This window comes from Brassica oleracea, chromosome C6 (genome assembly GCF_000695525.1).
Source record: "Brassica oleracea var. oleracea cultivar TO1000 chromosome C6, BOL, whole genome shotgun sequence".
Taxonomy (NCBI): Eukaryota; Viridiplantae; Streptophyta; class Magnoliopsida; order Brassicales; family Brassicaceae; genus Brassica; species Brassica oleracea.
This window is the reverse complement of record NC_027753.1, coordinates 30327714-30351248: the sequence shown is the minus strand read 5'-3', so window position 1 is coordinate 30351248 and position 23535 is coordinate 30327714. Positions and strand designations below refer to the sequence as shown.

At 39.1% G+C, this 23535-nt stretch overlaps 3 protein-coding genes across 6 annotated transcripts; 2 read left to right on the top strand and 1 right to left on the bottom strand.

Annotated features, from left to right (window-relative positions):
- Positions 1 to 5281: 5281 nt before the first annotated feature.
- Positions 5282 to 8934, top strand: LOC106300007 (proline-rich receptor-like protein kinase PERK9). 2 transcript variants are annotated; one of them, XM_013736045.1, is made up of 10 exons: positions 5282 to 5306; positions 5607 to 6818; positions 6884 to 7291; positions 7381 to 7464; positions 7534 to 7604; positions 7678 to 7754; positions 7824 to 7971; positions 8045 to 8206; positions 8296 to 8643; positions 8737 to 8934. In XM_013736045.1, the coding sequence occupies exons 2-9, from the start codon at positions 5954 to 5956 to the stop codon at positions 8488 to 8490; spliced, it is 2010 nt and encodes a 669-aa protein (XP_013591499.1). In that variant the 5' UTR covers positions 5282 to 5306; positions 5607 to 5953; the 3' UTR covers positions 8491 to 8643; positions 8737 to 8934. The 2 variants fall into 2 exon arrangements, with proteins under 2 accessions (XP_013591499.1, XP_013591500.1); XM_013736046.1 differs by lacking the exon at positions 5282 to 5306 and adding an exon at positions 5402 to 5526.
- A 94-nt stretch (positions 8935 to 9028) lies between these two features.
- LOC106300006 (putative phospholipid-transporting ATPase 9) lies at positions 9029 to 15349 on the bottom strand. 3 transcript variants are annotated; one of them, XM_013736043.1, is made up of 10 exons: positions 15275 to 15349; positions 14586 to 14696; positions 13967 to 14427; positions 12016 to 13481; positions 11667 to 11943; positions 11510 to 11598; positions 11297 to 11405; positions 11021 to 11230; positions 10521 to 10937; positions 9029 to 10452 (listed from the first exon to the last, which is right to left on the bottom strand). In XM_013736043.1, the coding sequence occupies exons 3-10, from the start codon at positions 14369 to 14371 to the stop codon at positions 9826 to 9828; spliced, it is 3600 nt and encodes a 1199-aa protein (XP_013591497.1). In that variant the 5' UTR covers positions 14372 to 14427; positions 14586 to 14696; positions 15275 to 15349; the 3' UTR covers positions 9029 to 9825. The 3 variants fall into 3 exon arrangements, with proteins under 3 accessions (XP_013591497.1, XP_013591496.1, XP_013591498.1); XM_013736042.1 differs by lacking the exon at positions 15275 to 15349 and having other exon boundaries at positions 14586 to 15268; XM_013736044.1 differs by lacking the exon at positions 15275 to 15349 and having other exon boundaries at positions 11297 to 11393; positions 14586 to 15268.
- A 6945-nt stretch (positions 15350 to 22294) lies between these two features.
- On the top strand, positions 22295 to 22761 carry LOC106297974. Its single transcript, XM_013734090.1, has 2 exons — positions 22295 to 22587; positions 22656 to 22761. The coding sequence occupies exons 1-2, from the start codon at positions 22295 to 22297 to the stop codon at positions 22759 to 22761; spliced, it is 399 nt and encodes a 132-aa protein (XP_013589544.1).
- Positions 22762 to 23535: the final 774 nt, after the last annotated feature.

Here is a 23535-nt window from a genome sequence, read left to right as displayed (position 1 = left end):
TGTGAGGAGAAACGTACCTAGAGAGAGAAAGTAAAAGTAGAGAGAAGGGAGAGAAAGCGGAATACCTGAGTTTGCAGAGAAGAATGACGAAAGCGAAAGGGGGGAACCTATTTATAGCAAAAACGAGGGCACATCCTCCGAAGCGCAATCATTAGGTCTACAGAAACCTAAATGGGCCTCAAAGGCCGCCTAGATACCCAAAGGCTTACTCGCGATGGTTCGTTTTCCCGTCTAAACCGATCTCTAATCGAGATGCCGAACCGAAATTAATCCCCGATTTCGGTCTAAATCGGTCCTCTAACGTAAACTGACGGGATAACCTTGAGCTCTTATATCGGAGTAATTCGCCTACCGAGTAAAACTTGCCTTCGTGACGAAAACCTCGGCGAGCAAAGCAGATTGTGAAGAAGTACTACTTTAAGCGTCTAGAAACGTCAAGCATGCCTACATGCGACTAAACACGCTAGGACCCGACATACGAACGAACCTAACCCACAAATTCACTGAGACCGCTACGCCGATCACAAGTGAACTGGGGGGGGACTTATTGTAGGAGATGGATTATATCCCTCCACAAGGCCCATCGAATAACAGGCCCTAGCCCGGCAAACTTGACTAGTTTAGTCGGCTTGAGCGGTTAAAGGCGTCGGCTCGATCCCAGAGTACTTTTAGCCAATCAGCTAAGCCGACTAAATACGCTCGGTTTATAGAGAACAGTACCAAGGCCCGCATACTCGGCCTTTAATGACAGGGCCCAAAGGACGACGCGATTAGGACATCACGGACGGTTACACTATAAAATAGGATGAGGAGACAACGAAAAGAGGACTTTTTGGACAACACATACAGAAGCGGCTAGATCTAGGGTTTCCCAATCATCTCTTTGATCCTATTGCTTAAACCTTTGATCTTGTCTCCTTGTCTTCGGTCGATTTTGTAACCTCTTGTTTGAATCTAATAAAAGCGTCTTTAGTCGTCCCATTCCTAAGTTCATTATTCTAATCAACCGAATCCTGTACAAACACTACTTTTCTTCAAGCTCTCCCCATAGGTAGACACACAAACTCTCACTCTCTCTCCATCTTCTGTTTGATAGATAATTCTTTTGGCGATTTATTTACGTAATTTCTTTCCATTTTTTACCTGATGTTGACAAATTCTAATCTTTATGCAATCCTAGTAAGTGAGGTTTCTCTGTATTTGTTTTTTCATGGACAAGCTTCGTATAAAATGATTCAAAATATTGTTCATAAGTAAGCTCTCACCACACACATAAAGCAAAAGCCTTTAGAGCTTCACCACTCCCAACTCCGTGCCTGAGGAGAAGATGGTTTCTTATTCCAGTGATTATTCTGAATGTGCATAGAGAGGAGATGATGATGAGGATGGGTCACTTCGGTGGTGATATGAATGATTTTCAGGAGTTTGAGCATGTGGTAAGGCCAACGATGGAATCAGAGTATCCTTTAATGGAGGTTGAAGAGGTCGTGGCTGGTGATGATGAAGTTGGTACTAGCTCATTCCGTGGTGTTAGTCATCCTCCGGAGTCTGACGACATGGATCTTATAACAACTGTATATGTGCCTACCATTGGTGACAAAAAATAAGGATTTCTCGCTAAGGCCAAGCTGCGGAACCTGCAACATCTCTGTTTGGATAATTAAATTTATTACCAGCTCGCAAAATTGTTAACCGTCAACTTTATTCAATGGATAGTTAAAAAAGTTATTTTACCATCAAACTATCAAACAAATTACACATCTAACTACAAAGTTAGCAAGCAATTTCATACCATAGACCGTTGGATTAGGGGTTTCTATTTATGGTTAGAACTATACAGAGGGTAGGAGTATAATAATTTTATAGCTAATCTTATTATTGAGCTGTTCATTAAATGTGTTAGCCATCCAAAAAATGTGGTAACTATCCATGAGGAAAACTAGACAGCTAATAATTGACTTATATTTCTTCTCCATCTACCAAGCCTTAGGCTTAGCGAAATTGCTTATACAGTTTAGTGTATGTATTATATTGTCAACGGTTTATGATCAATGGTTTAGGGTCTAAGGTGTCGCTGTTGGGTTTAAGGCTTACAATATTGATTTAGGGATTATTGGTTAGGGTCTTTTGATTAGGGTTCATTTACTTTGTTTAGGGTTTAGGGTCAATGATTTGGTTAGGTTTTATGATTTGTCAATATGGTTTACTGTATCGTATTATAATGTCAATGGTTTATGATCAATTTTTTATGGTCTAAGGTGTTACTGTTGGGTTTAAGGTTTATGGTATTGATTTAGGGTTTAAGCTTCAAGGTTTAGGGTTTAGTTTTTAGGGTTTATAGTTTATAATTTGGTTAGGGAATTGAGGATTTAGAGATTATGATTTGGTGAGGATTTACGATTTTGGATTTAAGGTTTAAAGTTCGTAATTTGGTTAGGATTTAAAGTTTAGAGTTTATGGTTTATGATTTGGTAAGTGTTTACGATTTTGGATTTAGAGTTTAATTTTATGACTTCAAAACATAATTTTTTTTTAGATAGCTAACCAATAATTTTATTAGACGGTAAATTATAGCCATAGTAAACTTTTTATAAATTTAGCCATACAATTTTAATATGGACGCATATAATTCAAATAAGAATAAAAAATCAAAAAAATTCTCTAAAAATAAATTATCGTGTGGATGGAGATCAAGCTTGGAGAGAACTGTACATTATCGTTTACGCAGGCAAATTCACAATATCTAAACCAAATCTTTGGACAATCTATATAAATCTAAAAAAATCTCAATTGTCTGCCTACTATCCGGAAGTTGGGTAGCCAAATAGCGAGGTTATTTTCGTCTTTATCAACCCACATCTTTCTCCATGTCTGCATAACTTTCACTGTGTTGGTACTTACCTAATTTCGACTTTTTTTTTTGTTTTTCACCCAATTAGCTCTTGATTAAATAGTAAAAATACCAATATTTAATTAAATAAAATTTTCAAATGTTGAGATATCATCTAAAAGTATTTTTCAAGTTCAAACATCTTATTAAATATATTTTGGATGTGTATCTTAATATTTTTAATATTCATTTTTATTAAATATTCAAAGCTGAGAACTTCTTCAATGGAATTGCTTTAAATGTTTCCCAACTCATTCCTGTGTTTTAACATTTTTTTTTTTAAACACTGAAAGTTTATTAGAAGATTGAAACAAAAGTTACAAACCAAAGCTGGCAAGGATTAACATCCTTCCAGAAGTGAAGCCGGACATGATTAATATCCTTCCAGAAGTGAAGCCGGCGAGTTCGAAGTACGAACATCCCGAAGATAAGAAGTCCAAACAAGGGAGACATAAACAGAACGATCTTACAAAAGCAAAAACAACAAACAAAGGATCTAAAGCATTACAAGCAAAAAGACCTAAAGATACAAAACCGAAGCTGAAAGCACGAAACACACATGAACCCTTCCATAGAAGCAATTTGTAGCTGGAGTTGAACCTAAGAACTAAGGATCTGCGGAGTATCCAATATAGAGGAAGTCAAAGCACGATCCCAACAAGTAACAACACCGGCGAAGAGGATCATGTAATAGAAACGAGCAACAACACCGAACTACTTACACCACGCTTACATCAAGAATCACCACCCGCAACATAACACTGGCACAAGGTAAACCTTGAACCTGTGTTTTAACATTTATGATCACAACCTGTGTTTTAACATTTATGATGGATTTTCTAGACTGAAATCCATTTGTGACAACAGTACAAATAACATAATTATTGATATACCGTTGTTGATTAAATGACATACTAAGTTATGTCTTGAAAACGTAATATATAATTGCACTGTGTAAATTGGAAAATATTAAAGGATTTGTATTTCTTTATTAGAAAGAGATGTTTAAGATCTCATTCTTCAAACGTCAAAGGTTGTGATGAGTGCACATATGTCATCACCGGAGTCTTCACGCTAATCTTACAAATACGAACACTAAAATCAATTAGGACCAATACAAATAGATTGGATCAACTGAGGTAGAAATGGTCCCAATATTTATGGCTATAAAATTGTAGAACATTTTCAGGCTGGATAGTGTGCTTAGTAATGTAAAACACGTGGTTATTGGCTTTTTATTAAATATATAAGATTTATAAATTGGTGTTATGTGTGACTGATATATCGGATTAATAGCATAATTACAATAAACAATAGAAGCTAGGAATTGACTTGAATTTAATCAAGTGGTTAAATGTCCAATTTTGCGGTTTTTCATCGAAGTTTCACTCCACCAAATCTTCCGAATTATAAAACTGGCTATGAATCTAATTTTACCGGTCTATTTTATGATAACATTTAGTATATGAATATATTTAAATATGACAAAATTTCGTTGAACGATTACAAAATGTCAAAACATAATTTTTTGATAATTTGCTTTGCAAATATAGTCAGATAGCCGTCCTTTTAACTATATTGTGTTAAAACATAATCTTCCGAATTTATTGATATTACAAGATGATTAGTTCTTTTGTAATCCGAATGTGAACTATCTTTGATATAGTAGGTTATTTTTAAATCAGAATATTTTAAAATTGATTAATTATATAATTAAGTTAAATTTACTCTTATTATATTTTTGAAGAAAAATAGAATAATTAATAGAAGATAAAATGATTATTCTATTTATAGAATAACTAAATGTTTACGAGTTAAAAACTGAATATGATTGAAACATTTTTTACTTTAAATAAATTATGGAATATGGTTGGAAATGCTTTAACCGCATAAATTTTAAGTGTTGAATTTTTAATAGATGTCATGTGCTATAGTTTTTTATAGATGTCTAGTGTTAAATATATAATTATATATTAAACTCATATATTAAACAAAAATTTCTCCTTTTTAAATGCAATATATGATGTCAAAAGAAAGAAAAAACGTAATTTTATAGTATTAATTTCTCAAGCGGTCAAGTCAAACTACAACTTGATATAGAAAAGTCAACTTAAAGAATTAACACAACATATTAAATACTTGAACTTATTTCGATATTCAAGTAAAACGTAATTAGCATTACCAGACACCTACATGTCATTGAAATAATACTCTAGAAAACATGAATATGCCAATTTGATTAACAGTTAATGGTTTACTTCACGTCAAGTTAAAAAAGGTCGGAGGTCATGTGAGATTATTTCTGATTATCATCGATAGATTGATGACGAACCGCGTTATTATATTAAAAACAAAAAGACGCGTACAAGCTTGAATAAAACAAAAAAAACATAAGAAAAAAAAACAAGTGAAATTGGTAAGTAGCTTATTTTGATTTCTTTCGTTTGTGGACAGAAATTAATTTATTTCCTTATAAAAACTAAAAAATATAATCTTTGATTTCTTTGACCGTTGATTTTGATTGTTTACTTTGTTCAGAAAAAAATTATTGTTCTGAATTCTGTAAGAAGATTTGATTCATTTTTACTTTTTAGAGATTCAAGAAAGAGTTTAGAAGAAGAAAGACAAAGCTACTTGTGTGTTTTGTTTGATGGTCTTTAATGTCTGAAGATGTGTAAAGCTGTCAACTTTTAATATTCTTTTGTGTTTGTTTCAGTTATGGTGTTTGAGTGAAGAAAGCTCTTACAGATAGATCTGAGGTTTAAAGGAGATCTGAAGAAGCTCTTTCACGTCTCTGCTTCGTCGTGAAGCTTTAGGTGTTTGAGTAATTTAGGGTTTAAGCTGTGTGTGTGTTTGATCTGGAAAGATTGCCGCTTCGTCACGTTTAGTATTGTTAGGGTTGGTGAAAGTTTGGTGCTTTCAGGAGACTGTCTTACTCAAAACTCTGCATTTTTAGGTTTGAAAGTGATCCCAATCATCTCTCCGAGCAAAGTTTGAGAATTTGAGTTTTCTGATGGACCTAGAAGCTTGTCGGTGATAGATTTGTATCTTGTCGGAATTTAGATGGCAACAACGCCGGCTCAGCCTCCTGTTTCAACTTCTCCACCGCCTCCACCGGTTGTTTCTCCGCCGTTGGGCAGTTCTCTTCCGACTAACAATGCTACTTCACCACCACCCTCTCAGTCTCCTCCTCCGGCCACACCACCACCAGTGACACCGCCGCTGACTCCATCACCGCCGCCACCAAATGATGCTCCTCCTCCGGTTACAACCTCACCACCACCTCCTCCTCTGCCTAAACCACCTGAGACCTCTCCCCCACCGCCACAGCCAGTGATCCCTTCACCTCCTCCTTCAACTTCACCGCCGCCACCATTGCCTTCTTCCCCTCCACCTCCTTCATCTGTTCCTCCTCCACGCCCTTCTCCTTCCCCACCAATCTCTCAACGCTCTCCTCCACCGTCTTCAGGGCGTCCCTCTCAGTCTCCTCCTCCTTCACCGCCTCCAGAGCGTCCCATTCAGTCTTCTCCACCTCCTCCTTCTTCTCCGTCAGGTCGTCCCATTCAGTCTCCTCCACCACCACCACCAGAGGATACTACTCCACCGCCATCAGATACTCTACCACCACCAACATTCTCCCCTCCTCCTCCTGTTCAAGATTCTCCTTCCGAGATACTTGTACCACCAGGTTCCAACAATACACCTCAAAACAACCTTCCTCCTAGTGCTCCTGATACCTCAAACTCTACTCATACTAGTGGCATTGGTACTGGAGCTGTTGTTGGCATCAGTGTCGCTGCAGCCCTCATAGTTTTCAGTCTTATTGGACTCATTGTCTGGTGCGTGAGAAGACGAGAGAAACGCCTCTCAGCTGTTAGCGGTGGCTATGTCACACCATCACCAATGAGCTCCTCCTCCTCAAGACCAGGTAACTAGTTTCATTTAAGCCTAAGTAAAAAACTGTTTCTTGACTTGTTTTGGACATATGTACAGATGCAGCTTTCTTTAGGACACAGTCATCTGCACCTATAGTATCCGGAAAGCGTTCAGGGAGTTACTTCTCACAATCACAATCCGGCGGCTTAGGCAATTCAAGACCACTCTTTTCTTACGAGGAACTTGTGAAGGCAACAAACGGATTCTCTCAAGAGAATCTATTGGGCGAAGGTGGATTTGGTTGTGTATACAAAGGGGTGCTACCAGATGGGAGAGTAGTTGCTGTGAAACAGCTTAAGATCGGTGGAGGGCAAGGTGACAGAGAGTTCAAAGCTGAAGTCGAGACGCTTAGCAGAATCCATCACAGGCACTTGGTTTCAATCGTGGGACATTGCATCTCTGATGACCGTAGATTGCTCATTTATGATTATGTCTCTAACAACGACCTTTACTTCCACCTTCATGGTAAAAAGTAACAAAAATACATTTTCTGATATTACACTTACACCAACTGGTAGTACTCACAGTGTGTTCTTTCTGCCTCTTGTGAATAGCATCTAAAGAAGTTCTTGACTGGGCAACGCGTGTTAGAATCGCTGCTGGTGCTGCTCGTGGACTAGCTTACCTCCATGAAGATTGTAAGTTGTTTTTCTTCACTTTGATTTTTTTTCTTAAGGGTAGGCTTCTAAACATTTGTCTATTGCCAGGTCATCCTCGTATCATTCACAGGGACATCAAGTCGTCTAACATTCTTTTAGAGGACAACTTTGATGCTCGGGTACAACATTTAGTCTGTGGCTATTCTTGATTTTTCAAGGTTTCAGTTACATAACATTCTCATTTCCTTATAGGTTTCTGACTTTGGTCTTGCAAGATTAGCTCTTGACTGTAACACTCATATCACCACAAGGGTTATGGGAACATTTGGGTACGTGCTCGCTTGCCTAGTTTGATTAAAAGGCCACTAAACTCACAAACATTGCATCTTTTTATTCAGCTACTTGGCTCCTGAGTATGCATCAAGTGGGAAACTAACAGAGAAGTCTGATGTATACTCCTTTGGAGTTGTTCTGCTCGAGTTAATCACTGGACGTAAACCGGTGGATTCATCTCAACCACTGGGAGAGGAGAGCCTTGTTGAATGGGTACGCACGCTATTTTCTTAAACATTTTTCTTCATGTCATCATCATATGACTTTTTGACCTTTTGCTATTCAGGCAAGGCCTCTGATAAGCCATGCCGTAGAAACCGAGGAGTTTGATTCTTTAGAAGACCCCAAGCTTGGAGGAAACTATGTGGGTTCCGAAATGTTTAGAATGATTGAAGCAGCCGGAGCCTGCGTGCGCCACTCAGCTGCCAAGAGACCTCGGATGGGACAAGTACTAGACCATTTCCTTCTCTTCCTTTCTTTCCTCAATACAAGAGTCTTAAACTTAAAGGAATCTTGAAATGCTTTTTTTTGTTGCAGGTTGTGAGAGCGCTTGAGAGTTTATCTGCGGAAGACCTGACCAATGGGATGAGACTAGGGGAAAGCGAGGTATTTGACTCAGCTCAACAGTCAGCTGAGATCAGATTGTTCAGGAGAATGGCATTTGGTAGCCAAAATTACAGTACAGATTTTTTCACACATAGTAGTCACAACAGCAGAGACCAAAACGTGTAAATATCCATACACAAGGTTGTTTTTTTGATCTCTCGGCTTTAAGAAGCAACAAAACCCATCAAGAACACCCAAAGTTTTGTCTGAAAAGCTTCCATCTTTTTGCACCTCAAGCCAACACATCTCAGAGCAGAACCTTCTTGAGTACCCAAAACAGTAAGAATCTCTTGTTGTCTACTCTCGAGTTGTGTTCATGTTTTTGTTTCCATTTTGGTGAAAACTAAAGAGACTATCAATTACAATTTGCAGAAACAGATGATTTTCAGAGGAGCATGTGGTAGGAAGATGAGAAAAAGAGAAGTTTTTGTTTCTTACATGAAAGTACTTTTTTGTATCTATTTTTAAAAATCTTTATTTTACAAGTTTGCACATTCTGTGACATTACCTCCTCGTCATGTTGTCTCATTCTTATACTTATGATAAATCAACACGGATCTTTCCTTGTCTCTTTATTGTCGCCTCAACTTCTACATGATGGAGAGTAAGTAGTTGCTTTGACGTCCAAGATACCTAAACAATGCTTTCTAAAAGTGTCTATATGAGCGCACACAAACACATGGGGGTGTTGCTTTGCGTTGCATTGTTGATACCAATATTGGCAACAAAAGGAATATATTCCTTCCTTTGACACAATCTGCTGCAACCTCTTAAGCTCTGTTCCCTCCATCTTCCTTTTATATCTTTGTTGTTTCACCTTAATGCATCAAGAATAAATGGAACAAGATTGTGGTGCTTTTGCAGCAGACTGTGTTGTCCTTTGTTGCTGCTGTGAATGCTTTATGCTACAGTTCTTTCTCTTTGTCTTCTTCAAGATCCCTCAAAAACTTGCCCACAAGATGAAGAAGTTTGTCATCAGAAGAAAGAAGAGAAGAGACATGAAAATATTTCTACCTACAGAGGAGGAAGAGCATTTGTCTGGTGATGAGTCCAGAGTTAGTTGCATGGAAGATATTGAGGAGATGTTACAGGAACTTTCCATGGAGGGAGAGTTTGTGTTTGGGAGTTTCTGGCGACAAGGAGACTCTACAAACGATTTGGATTCCAGAAACTCACAAAACAATGATCATTCCTTGTCTTGCTCATCACACAAGATGACTTATTGCATTCAAGAATCCAATTAACAAAGCGTTAACAGGACTGAACCAAAGAGGTATACATAACTTACCCTATGCTCTAAGAATTACAGTATAGATTAAAAGGAATCTTGAGAAGAGAAAAGACTTAGAGATGCATCTCTCTTCTCATGTGTAATCTTCAGATGTTTCTTTGTCAGAAAAATGTACAAGAAACTGGTTAAAACAGCTTCCTCCTCCGGTCAGCTCAGAGGCTGTTTGCCTGTCATATAGACTCAGATCTCCTCACTGATCTCCTTTTAGCTTCTAATCTCGCGGTGAAACCAACCGTCGTAGGCCTTATCGATCTTTGCCTCACCATATCACAGTACTCAGGGTCATTACACTGACCCTCATACCTTAACCACTGGATCATCCCATGGTACATTGGGAAAAACCTCATCTGAACCGCCGAGTAGACGAAGTACGGCAACAAAGTAGATACAACCACAAAGAAAGTGATGACCCAGTAAGAAAGCGATGGCGCCAGAGCTTCAACAAAGACTCTATACGCACCTGTTGATATCATTGCTGGAAGCTCTCCGTAGACCGTGATGAAGAGGTACCAAACGATGATGGAGCCCCATATGACAATGTGCTGGATCAGAGTGAAGTAACTGATGGCTAATGCCATCTGCAAGTTCACAACCCAGACTATACATGTGTACATTGTCCCACCTAAGATCTCTCTCCCTGGTGTCTTGCCTTGGTGGTTGAAGGCTTGTGGCTCAAGAGAGCTTTTGCAGAGGAAGAAGATGATTACTGCGCTGTAGAATCCGTTGAACATCCATCCAAGTATCCTTCGCCAGCTGAAGAGCACGTTCTGCACACCTTCTTGGTATAATAGTGGAAGCTGTGAAACCAAGAAAGAGTTTGGTTACAGCTTGTTTGACATGATTGTAATGAGAAAAACAAGCTTACCTTGAGACAATACCGTGCAGATACATCTTGGTCAAAGACACCAAGAGCAATAACAGGAAGAGACGAGAAGAAAACATTGTAAAGAGATAGGAACCAGTCGTTGTAAGCAGGTGTAGCTGAGAATGTTGTATATGCTTCATATAAGAAGAGAGTGAAACCGAATGTAATGTTCTTGTAGAAGAAGTAGCACACCATTGTTGAGATGCGCCTGTAACACCAGTGTCCATGGACTAGTAACAAACGCTCCAGATATCTAAACTGAGCAATCGCGATGTCGCTTGACATCACAGCCTGCATGCCTTCCACGCCGCTGATTCCAACGCCTATATCTGCTTCTTGAAGCATCCCAACATCGTTTGCGCCGTCGCCAATGGCTAATGTTGTTTTACCATTTCCGGATTTCACTAGTCTTGTCACCTATATAGAGGAAGTACTTCTTGAGTGAATCTTGATAACATCAAAAAGGTTTAACCAAAGAACAAGTGAAAAAAGAAACTGACCAGAGCTTTCTGTTTTGGTGATGAGCGGCAACAAATGACAGAAGCACAACCAACAGCTAGCTCTAAGAAGATGTGTTTGACATCATCATCCAACGCGTAAGCCAGTGATTTACCATCAATGATCAAAGCAAAAGCATTAGAGTCTCCACCAGAGTACTTTAGCTGAGCCTTTCCATTGATTATTTGCAATAAGACACTTTCTTTTGATGCCTGCAAGATAACATCAACCACTTTGTATACATAATCTTGTTCAGAAACAACATTTTTTTATATTACCTTTGCAATAGCATCTTTTTCTCCAGTTTTCTCTAGTGAATGGATCTCAGGAGTCTCCAAGTTGATTATGATCTGCTTCATGTCTTGTCTGAGCAAACTACAAGCAAATCTGTCAAAGAGTTACATACACAAGGGTTCATAGAATGAACAAAAACTATATGCAGGAACTCAAAAGAGTAGATAAACATTAAGGTGATACCGAGAAAATGATACCCAATATTGATAGCAGTCTCCATTTTATCACCAGTCAAAACCCAAATCTTGATTCCTGCTTGAGCTAGCATGTCAATGCAGTCAGGCACCTGATAAGATATGTCAGCTCAAGAACTAAAAATTGATTTATTATGAATAGCATGATAAGCTTGCTTACTCCATTTTGGAGTTTATCTTCAACAGCAGTAGCTCCAAGAAGAATCAGATCTTTCTCAATCTTCTCTGTGACTTCCTCTATCAGTGATTCTCTATCACCACTAACTGAACTCTTGGCCTCACTGATTCTCTCATTGAAAACTTTGTAATCTTTCTCGTAGAGTTCGCGGTATGCTAGTATCAAAGTCCTCAGCCCTGCATCAGCATACTCGTTCACATGGTCCCTTGTTTCCTCTTCAAACTCTCTACCATTCTTTGAAAGTCTCTCAAACATAACACTTCAAAATGAAACAAAGAGTGTACAGTAAGGTACAAAGAGTTTGTACAATAAGTTAAAGAGGCTCACTTACTTATCTGCTCCTTTACAAAGTAGTAAGAGCTTTCCATCTTCATCCTCCACTATCACTGACATCCTTTTCCTGGTGCTGCTGAACTCAAGAACGTTCAAGACTTTGTACAACCTCTCAACTCTTTTACCAGTCACAAGATCAAGCTCTCTTACAGATATAGTAGTTTGAGTTCTGTTATAAAACTCAAACCCAAGCTCCCTTGCTGCAATAACAAATGCTGCTTCATCAGGAGACTCGGCTTCATAAGAGATCTTCTCTGTGTCTTCATCTACTTCAGGTATCACTGTATGGCACACCGCGAGTAATCTGAAAAACTTCTGAATAACATCAGCATGAGGTTCAGTGACCCAGTTCCCATTCATTATCCTTTCATCTCTAAAATTGAATCCTCTCACTGTAGATTCTTCAACAAATGGTTCCTTACTGTACTCCACATCATCCTCATTGCTCTGAAGCACCAGAGGAGAACCTTTCCTTCTTCCCATAGCCATCTCAACCTCAGTGACACCACGTCCATAAGCTGTCCCTGCGACAGAACACTTGATGAACTCCATTGAGTTACAAGTCAATGTCCCGGTCTTGTCTGAGAGAATTGTATCCACTTGACCAAGCTCTTCATTCAAATTTGAGGTTCTTGCACGAGCTGGCTTATCAGCTTCCTCGTAGTACATGTGGATGTCCTGGTTGATGAAGATGCTCTGAAGGACTTTAACAATCTCTATTGAGACATACAAAGATATTGGGATGAAGTAACTGTACAGCATAGCTGCGGTTAAGAAGTGATAGATGGCAGCAACATGAGCTCTTTTGGGGTCAAAGAAGATAGATGAGCTATCTGGTTTCAAGTACCATCTTCTCATCACACCATCCTTGAAATCATCTCTTGTGCCAACTCCAAATACAACAGAACCAATAAATGACATCAACACCACCATGAAGAACATGAGGTAGATGATCTTATCCATCTTTTTCTCAATCATGCTTCTCTTAGAAGGAGGATCTGTTGAGTTCTGAATAACCTTTGTGTCATGACCAGTGAAGATAACCGCGCCGAAGATGAAATCAGTGTTCCTGAGTTTTGAGTCTCTGAGAAGAAGCTGTTGAGGTGAGAGAGGGTACTTGGCTCCTTTAAGCTCCATGGTTCCAACAAAGGAGTACAAGTTAGCGTTTGGATCCTCACATTTGACAAATGCTTCAAAGCCCTTGAAGTTAGAGTCTTCCCTCAAGGATGAAGTTACTTCTAGTCCTTGTTTGACTTTCAGATTGGTTTCACCGTCAAGGTTCATGGTCTCTACATAACAAATAGCGTCCTCATAGCTAGAGGAGAGAAGAACAAGATCTGCAGGGAAGAACTCATTCTTCTCTACTTTAACTATATCTCCAACACTCAAAGTCTTCCACTCCTTAGAATCAAAGTTCCCATCTCCTCTATGCACTTTCACTCTCCCATTATTCACCTCAATATCCTAATAACATGAAAATGCTTGTATCTTTCAGACAATATCAAAGAATAAGATTAGTCCTGGGTGGCTGGGGCATAGTGTCCCAAACACCAAAACCGAACTGGAGTCGAACCAAAAAACAAAACCAAAACCGGACCAAGAAAACGAAACAAAAACTGGACCGAAATTTATAAAACCCCAAACGGTTCCTATTTTTCTAAAACCCTATAAAAATAGAAACCCAACCGAAATCAGACGCAAAAACGCAACCGAAGCCCAACAAAAATTTACAAAATCCAGAACGCTTCCTATTTCTCTAAACTCTATAAAAAATAAAAACACAACCTGAACCCGACTCAAACCTGACATTACCCGAATCCGAAAAATGTTTGGTTCCTAAATGGATCCTAAAAAGCCCAACCCGAATAACCCGACCCGAACCGTAAACCCGAATGCCCAACACTAAACAAGACCACAAGATTGCAACAAAGAAAGAAATGAAAGAGTACCTGTTTCTTGCGGCGCCAATCTTCAACAGCTTCTTTAACCATAGTAGCACCGATGACGAAAAAGAGAGGAACAATGGCGCTTGAAGCGGTATAAGGAGCAAGAGGAGTGAAAGATAAGATCCCAGTGACCAGGAAGTAGAAGTTGGCGACTCTCCTGAACTGTTCGAAGAGTGACTTTGGTAAGAAAGTAGTGAGAGTGTACTTAGTGGTTCTCACGTAGTTGTCACTGTAGTTACTCGAATCAGCATCAGGCGAATCAGGCTCGTTGCAGAAGACGACACGCGAGTAACCAGGTCCTCCGATTTGAGAATGGTCTTGTTTGAAACATGATTGGGTGCATGTTAGTGTGTAGAGCTTGCTTAGATGTATTCTTCTTCTTGGTCTCTTTGTTCCACTTCCTGCCATTGGGAAGATCTAGAGGAGAGACAAAGGTTTGAATCTTTTTAACAAGTTGCAGAGCCCTGAGAATATAATAGTAAAACAAAACAATTCAGACACGCAACACGAGTAAGAAACAAGAGGAAGACAACCAACCGAACATTTTAAAAACTTAGAAACAGAGAAATAAAATGTTTTAAATAAAAGAAAGAAAAAGAAAATGTTTTTAAAAAGACAGTACCGATATTGGCAGGACCGAAGAGAAAAGCAGACAAGACAGTGACTGGTTATATTTTCTCCGACCTTGTTATCTGCGACTCTCTGGTTACCTTGGAAATTGAGTGAGTTAGAGCTGCAAAAGTTGTGTGAATCTTTCAAGATCAAGAAGGGTATCTATTAGAAAGATGAGATTTTTTAATCATGTACGCCAAGAAAATGGAGCTTTGAGTGAGATCTTATGAATTTTTCGATTCCTCTGTTTTTTTTTATAGGCAATGTTTATCTTCAGGAAGAAAAAAAACAGAGAGAAGGTGCCAAAGTTATAGAATAATAATTATAAAATAAGAACAGCAAATCAAATGCTGCAAACAAAAAAAAAACATTCAATAGATGCGACAAGGAAATAGTCTGTTTTTATTTTCCCGGGAAAATGGGAATCTGGTGATCTGATAATGGTCTCTGTGTTGAAGAACACAAAAAAAGACAGAGACCAATACGATCTCCAGTTTCAAATCTAAAGAGACTTTTAGTGTCAGAAACATTAGAGACGGTAAAGAAGAAGGAACGATTGGATGAACATTAGCTGCGCAGTCAATGTGACCAAACAAAAAAAATGCACTCATGTTAGATGCATGAATTCTCTGATTTTAATTCATACTCTCTCTCTAATTACTCACTCCTACTTTGTGTATATATTACTAAGTTCCTCACCGTAGTTGTCAAACTCTTGCAACATTAGGAGGAACCCCATCCATAAATAGAGTGTGAATATACACCTTTTAGTTAGAGGAATTAGGCGAAATCATCTATTTAAATGAAAATGAAATCATCTATTTTAGAACCATAACGTGTTCATATAATGGGCTAATTTTCCTTTTCATTTTCTCTTTAGCAAAACATATATTTTTATTTTTTTCTTATAGACATGGATATCCCCATAAATCTTTTTAATACCTTTTCTAGGTTTTATCTTTCTCTGGTTTTTATAAAGATGTGACACAAACAGAAAAAAATATGCAGATTGCAAACTCATATATCAGAGTAACTGAGTAAGGTTCGATGAATATTAAAAATATCACCACGGATGTGGTAGCCCAGTTGGTTTAAGCGCAGGCGTTGGTGTTATTGCGCTCCTGGGTTCGATCCACCGTGGGAGAAGTGTCCAGGGCCTTAACCGGTACAGACGCAGGCTGGCTCCGGGCCTAGGGGGAGGGAGTAGGGCCGAAGGCCCGAACCCACCACCTGGTTAAACAAAAAAAAAAAAAAAAAAAAAAAAAAAAAAAAAAAAAAAAAAAAAAAATATATATATATATATATATTAAAAATATCAAAACAGAATGCAGCTCACATAGGACTCGCCGAAAACACATTGTAGACTTGTAGTCGACATTTTAGATCATCTATATTGTATTACCTTTTTTAAAAAATGGAGTGAACTAAATTTCTTTCAAACTCTATTTTATTTTGGAGTTAAAAATATAATGAGTAGAAAATAAATACATTAATTTATTTTTAATAATCTCATTTTTACTTTATTATGAAATACAAAATAAATCAAAGGTGAAGAAAATTTTACTCAAATTTTATTTTGAAATGAAAAATAAAATAGGATTAAAGATGATCTGATGAGTAACTTATATACTACACAAAGCCCTGGTTTTGAGACCATTGGTTGGATGTTTTCATATCATTATTGTGTAGTTGTTTATTGTGAAAGAAAAAAATGTACAGCATCATATGCAAAATTTTGTTTGGTTATAAATTCAAATTTCACAAAGACTTAAGTCATCATAATAATAATTTTGCTTTTTTTTTTTAGTTAAAACGATTGTGCTTGAATTTCGAAGCAAAATTATTTTTCTTAATGGTAATTAGTTGGGGGAAAGACTTTATATTCTCTAGGATTTGGTATGGTTAATTAGAGGAAAATTTTGACTTTAATGCATAAAACATGCCACCGGCTTCTGTATAGTTTGGTATGCAGCATTTAATGCATGGATAATGCTTTTATGTTTCACCTAAATGTAATTCCCGGTTCACAAATACCTCGTGGGTTACATCTTGCCGGTCCCATTTCATAAGAGATATCAATTTAAAAGATAGAATTGAACATCCTATTGATTCCTAAATCGTTATATTTGCTCTGTTTTAACCCTTTATACAATCAATCAACTTCTAGCTTAGTGACAAAAACTATGTTTAAAGGTTTGAAAGAGGCCTATTTTTTGTTTGTAGCCTCGTAGGTTTTCAATTGTTTTTGCCGTTAGTATGCTACAACAATGAAATTATAAAGTAATAATTTCAAAAGAAAAAAACAATGAAATTAAAGTTTGTAAAATCTACCAATAGAAGACTCTGAAGATCGTTATCAAATTATTTATGTGTTTTGTTACATGCACACACAATCATCGTCTTTTGTAAATCGTTGTAATTAACATCGCTTTAATTCAATCACATCGCGATATATGTAAAGCTTAAAAAATATTTTGACTATTTATATCATTAAGGTACATTTATTTTAGAATAAAAATGTGATCGTCCAGAGGACATAGAACGAAGGAGGGAGACTAAGTTCAGTTCTGAGCTTTATTAAAATGTGATCCAAGGTCTTATTGGTGTTTAACGAGCTTACAAAGGAAGCTGAATGATATAAATATTCTTTTATGATTGGGATTAGAAAGTATGTGATCCAAGGTCCAGGTTATTGATGTATGCGAAGTTTAATACTATAATTTTATTGCATGGCTTATCCAGAAAGTCGTTCGAAAAGTTAAACGATTCGATTTAAAATTTAAATGATTCATATATACCTAATTCAAATTTTGGGATTTTCTCAAACTATCAGAATTTGAGACTTTTGTTTACTATTCTCTGGATATCTATGCTCAACTATTATTCCTATATTATAACCACGATGACAACATAGTATATTTCATATGTCACTTTTTATCCATATATTTTGTATATGCATTTTATCCAAACATGACAAAGTCAGTAGTTTTGAGGTATGTTTTTATTTATAGAGGCATTTAATCCGGAAAAATCGATTCGAAGCAAAATTGAACAACCGAAATAATCAATCTGGAAAGCAAATTATATTAATTTGATTATGTGTATAATAGATATATCGATATTCCAACTGAGTCTAAAAAATGATCTAAAACCTAAAAAGGTTATAACCAAATTTGATTTAAAATAAAGAGCTCCACCGTCACGCGCTATCTTCAGCGATTCTTAGACGATAAGGTTCTCTTCTTCTCGCCACCGGTGCCGGTGCCTCACGCGCCGCGCTGAGAACTCTCCCCCTCCGGTCTTCATGGCTACTTCATCCTTCTCTGCGTCTGACCCCCTGGCCTCCGGATATGTGTATCGTTCATCGCGACACCCATCTCTCAGCTCCACCGTCAACGGCTCCGATGCTCCTCCATCCGGAAGCTCCTCCGCCGTCTGTGACCTCACCCACTCTTCAGATCTCTGCGACGACCTTAGCTCAAGCCCCTCACCCTTTGCCTACTCCGGCTCTGTGGGTCACAAAGCTTAACTCTTCTCTCATAATCTCAAGAAGATGGCTTCTCCAACCTTCGCTGCAGATGGTACTCCTGTCGTGCAGGCTCCAGAATCAGTTGTTCTTCGTTTGGCTCAAACTTGGAAAGGTTATCTTGTTGCTCAATTTCATGGCAACCCGCCATCTCTGACGAAAGTTTTCAATGATCTAAACCCAATCTGGGGTAAACAGGGTCGAATCAAGATTAAGCATCATTCAAAAGGAGTTTATATGATTTTCATTCCATGTGAAGTCACAAGGCAATGGGTACTTGATGTTGCTTTTTGGCACTCTGGAAACTGTTCTTTCACGGTCACAGAGTGGTCTCCAAATTTTGTCTACACAAAGATGAAGCTCGAGTTTGCGCCAGTATGGGTTCTCTTCAGAAATATTCCACCGGAGCTGTGGTCCCTCGAGGGTTTCAGTTCTTTTGCTACGGGAGTTGGTTTTCCTGTTCAATCTGAATATCCAAAGCTTAAACCTTACTCTAACGGGATTATCAAGTTGAAGGTTGTCATTAAGCTGGAGGGAAAGAAGCCAAAGGTTGTTAAAGTCGTTGATAAGCTGGGGAACTCGGTCAATATCTACGCTGAGTATATGAAGCTTCCCCCGAAGTGTGGGATTTGCTCTGAGTTTGGTCACTTTGATCTTCGCTGTCCTGTTGCATCGTTGAGACCAGTGCCTCAGGAAACAGTGGACAAGCCCCCATCTCAGGAGTTAGATTTGGGTACTTCTCCAGCAGTTTCAAAGTCAAATTCTAAAGCTAACCCTCCGTCCTCTCCCCGAGCTTCATTACCAGCCTTAGAGTCAAATTCTAAAGCTGGTGCCTCTGGTGGGGCTTTAAGACGTTCTGTTAGTCTACCCGGTTCTCCGGTCGGCTCCTCAAAATCTTTGTCAAAGAATGGCTCTTCTGGATGGGTCCGAGTGGGTTCTAAATCACCATCTAAAAAGTCAACTACCAGCAAGTCTGTTTCTGCTCAGGCTTTGGCGGAACCCCTCTCCTCTGCACACTTTGACTCAGAGGAAGAACTGATTAGTGCAGCCCAGAAGATTATTAGGAACCGGTTATCTGCTGTCGATACGGATCTTCTTCTCTTCTCTTCTGGTCCTGAAAGGAAAAAGTTCAGAAAAGTTCAGCGCCAGACTATGCGTAGTTTGTGTGAGGATGATAGTGCTGCTTCTGAAGATTTTGGGGTTTCTGTCAATAACAAATTCGCTTCGCTCACTTTTGGCTCTGTTGAGGCTGTGCTCCCCAAGCAAGCTTCAACTTTTTTGGAAGCTTAGTGCTTCGCCACCACTTTTTTGTCTCTCCATGAAGTGCTTTTCTTGGAATGTTAGGGGCCTTAACGGCAATAATCGAAAATTAAATGTTCAAAGGTGGATTCGCACCAGCCGACCTATGATTGGCGGTCTTTTGAAAACTCATGTGAAGCAGGAAAATTTAGCTACTTTGATGTCAAGTTCCTTCCCTGGTTGGTCATTTGTTTCCAATCATAGCCCAGAAGCAGAAAATGGCCGCATTGTCGTAATTTGGAATTCAGTCCTCTCGGTTATGGTATATTTGAGGACACCACAGATTATGGTGTATGGTGTTTTCAACCCGATAACGCATGAAGCCTTTACTGTGGGTTTTGTGTATGCGTTTAATGAGAGAAGCGACAGAGTTAGTCTCTGGACTCATCTTCGGCAACTATCTCTATCATCTACCTTAAGAACCTCACCTTGGATAATCATGGGGGATTTTAATCAGGTTCTGGACATTTCTGAGATTTACTCTTTATATCCGGTTGACATCCCTATTGGAGGCATGGTGGATTTTCAGGAATGCCTCAATGATAGTGAACTGTATGACCTCTCTTATCAAGGCTGCTTCCATACCTGGACCAATAGCAGTCCATATAACCCCAAGTCTAGAAAGCTCGACAGAGCTCTTATCAATCAAGCTTTCCAAGACAAATTTCCTAATGCTGGTGCAGTGTTTGATCCTCCTGGGAGTTCTGACCATTCTCCTTGCATTGTCACAGTTTCTCTTGATACTGTCATCAGAAGACCGAGGTTTATGTTCTTCTCGTTCTTCGCTTCTCATTCGGATTATCCACATCTTCTTGATGAAGCGTGGTCTTCTACCGGTTTGGTCTACTCTCCTCTCTCTTCTCTTTATCAAAAGATGAGAGCAGCCAAGGCAATTTACAAATCTCTGAATCGGTCTGCCTTCAGTGGGATTGAGAAGAGAACTAAAGGGGTCTTTGAGGTACTTCAAAATATCCAGATTCTCCTGCTTTCAAACCCAACGCCGGCCCTATTTGAAGAAGAACGTCGGGTTCGCGATTCATGGTTAGTCCTTGCTGCTGCAGAACAGAACTTTTTCAAGCTAAAGTCTCGGGTGCCCTGGAATTGTAAAGGGGATCTTAACACTGGCTTCTTTCACAAGTGTGTTAAGGAAAATTTATCCAAGAATATTATCCACTTCCTCACAGACGCTAATAACTCTCGAGTCACAGATGTCCAACAGATGAAAAATATGGCGGTTCAATCCTACACTTTGCTCCAGGGTCGGTCCAACGCTGCGGTTACTCCTTACACAGTCGCCCAAATCAGATCGATCCATCCTTTCCGTTGCGGTGCTCACTTTGTTGAGCTTCTTTCGGCTATTCCTTCGGATGAGGACATAAGGAACACCTTATTTGCCCTTCCTCAGGATAAAGCTCCTGGACCCGACGGGTTCTCGGCGGAATTCTTCAAATCTTCTTGGGATCTGGTTGGAGCGGACTTCACCGCAGCGGTAAAGCACTTCTTCTTGAACCCGAGCATGCAGAGACAAACCAATGCTACGGTTATATCCTTAATCCCCAAAACACCGGGTGCTTCATCCTTATCGGATTTCAGGCCTATATCCTTGTGTAATACGGTTTACAAAGTGATCGCAAAGCTGTTGGCCTCTAGGCTCAAGCTTATTGCTCCAAAGGCTGTCCAAAGGAACCAGGTGGGATTTGTAAAAGGAAGGCTTCTGTGTGAAAATGTGCTTCTTGCCTCTGAGCTAGTTGCGGACTTTCATAAACATGGAACAACAACAAGAGGTTGTCTTCAGGTGGATATTTCTAAGGCTTTTGACAGCATCGAGTGGGATTTTGTCTTGAATATACTTAAAGCTTTTGAGCTTCCTGATCTTTTTATATCCTGGATAAGCGAGTGTATTACGACGCCTTTTTACTCAGTATCTCTGAATGGTGAACTCGCGGGATTCTTTCCAGGGGAAAAAGGTCTTCGACAGGGAGATCCTATCTCATCTACACTCTTTGTTATGGCTATGGACATCCTTTCAAAGAACTTGGATATGGCAGCTCGAGATGGAAGTTTTGGTGCTCATCCCAAATGTCATAATCCTTTGGTCACCCACCTGAGCTTCGCTGACGACCTTCTTATTTTCTTTGATGGATCTTCTGACTCGTTGTGTGGTATTCTATCTGTACTGCGGGATTTTCAGAGAAGGTCAGGTCTAGCTCTGAACCAGAGGAAAACATGTGTGTTTGTCGATGGGAATAATTCTCCCTTCGCGCCTCAGCTAGCGACGGATTTCGGTTTGGTTCAAGGATCTCTTCGTGTGAAATACCTTGGAGTTCCATTGATGCCTCACAAATTGCGACGTCAAGACTATCAGCCTCTAATTGACAAAGTAAGAGGCCGCGTTAACACCTGGACTGCAAAGCATCTCTCTTTAGCTGGAAGACTACATATGATACAATCTGTTATTTATAGCATGATAAACTTCTGGTCTGCTATTTTCCCTCTTCCAAAGGAGTGTTTGGATGAATTGGAACAGATTTGTAATGCCTTCCTCTGGACAGGTGCTCCAAACTCGGCAAGGGGAGCAAAAGTCTCTTGGGAAGCAGTCTGCACCCCAAAGAACCCCAAAGGACTGTGGAGGTTTAGGTCTCCGCCGACTTCATGGTTTGAATCACGTTTACGGACTTAAATTAATCTGGCTCCTATTTGCTGGTTCTGATTCCTTGTGGGTTGCTTGGATAAAGAGTCATATATTAACAGGGAGAATTTTTTGGACCGATGACTTCACGCATGTGTGTAGTTGGATTTGGAGGCACCTTGTGAAGCTAAGGCATTTGGCAAAGCCTCGCATACTTTGTCACTATAATTCATGTGTCTTTGCGTCCTTTTGGCATGATAATTGGATGGATTTGGGGTCGCTCATTGACATCGTCGGATCTCTAGGCCCTCAGGTCTCGGGTATTCCAATTGACAGCTCTGTTTCTGAGGCCGTCTCCTTGGGCGCATGGAGAGAGTCTCGCAGTAGGAACCCCATTTTGAGAAGACTTCGACAGTCCTTACCCACTCAGATTCCAGACATAAATTCACCTGAGGATGACTATTATATGTGGAGGAACTCCCCTGATGATCCTCCGTCAGTCTTCTCAACTTCAAAGCTTTGGACTTCATTGAATCCCCCACCGCCGTTGGTTTCATGGTATAAGGCTGTCTGGTTCAGTCAAAAAATCCCAAAACATTCTTTTATGGCTTGGCTCCTGCTAAAAGGCAGAATGCTAACAAAGGACAGGTTAAGATCATGGGGTCTCCAGGTTCCAGCAGAATGTCTTCTCTGTGGTCATGCGGCGGAGGCGGCAAACCATCTGTTCTTTGATTGTCAATTCTCAACTGCAGTCTGGAATTTGTTGCTGGCGGGGTTCGAATGGCTTACCCATCTACCTTACAACAAATTGTTTACTGGTTGTTAAATGTCACAGTAAGACCTCGGGTTAGAGCTATCTTGAAGTTGGTTTTTCAGGGGGCGATTTATTTCATTTGGAGAGAGAGGAACTCACGTTTACACTCGGGTGTGAACAAACCGGCCACCCAAATTGTAAAAGAGATTCAGGTTCAAATCAGGGCGAAGCTGTTGGGAATGGATAAGGAAAACTCTCTATCTTATCAAGTTCGATCTCGTACTCAGGAATCCTTTATCTCCACATGGTTCGATCAGTTTCAAGCGTGAAAGACTATCAAGCGTGAAAGACTATCAAGACTAACAAAGACACTGCCATAAATTTCTGCTTCACATGAGTTTCACCCTATTTTGTGTTTTCGATTATGCTGTAGAAAAATGATGTAAACTTTCTCTTTTGGGTTCTTTTGGAAATGATATCTCTCTTTCGAGTAAAAAAAAAAAAATTTTGATTTAAAACAAATCCAAACAGAAAACAAATGGGCAATTTTTTCAAATAGTTTTTTTTAAGTTTTTGTCACAAAATAGCTTTTAAAAATAAAATGATCAAAATAATTTTTTTTATTTTGAAAATTTAATATTTATTTTTAAAAACTTGAACTCATCCAATAACCTAACCCGTTAACTCTAAACTTTAAATTTTAGATTAATTAACTCTAAGAGTATAAATGCATATTTACCTTTCAATAAAAC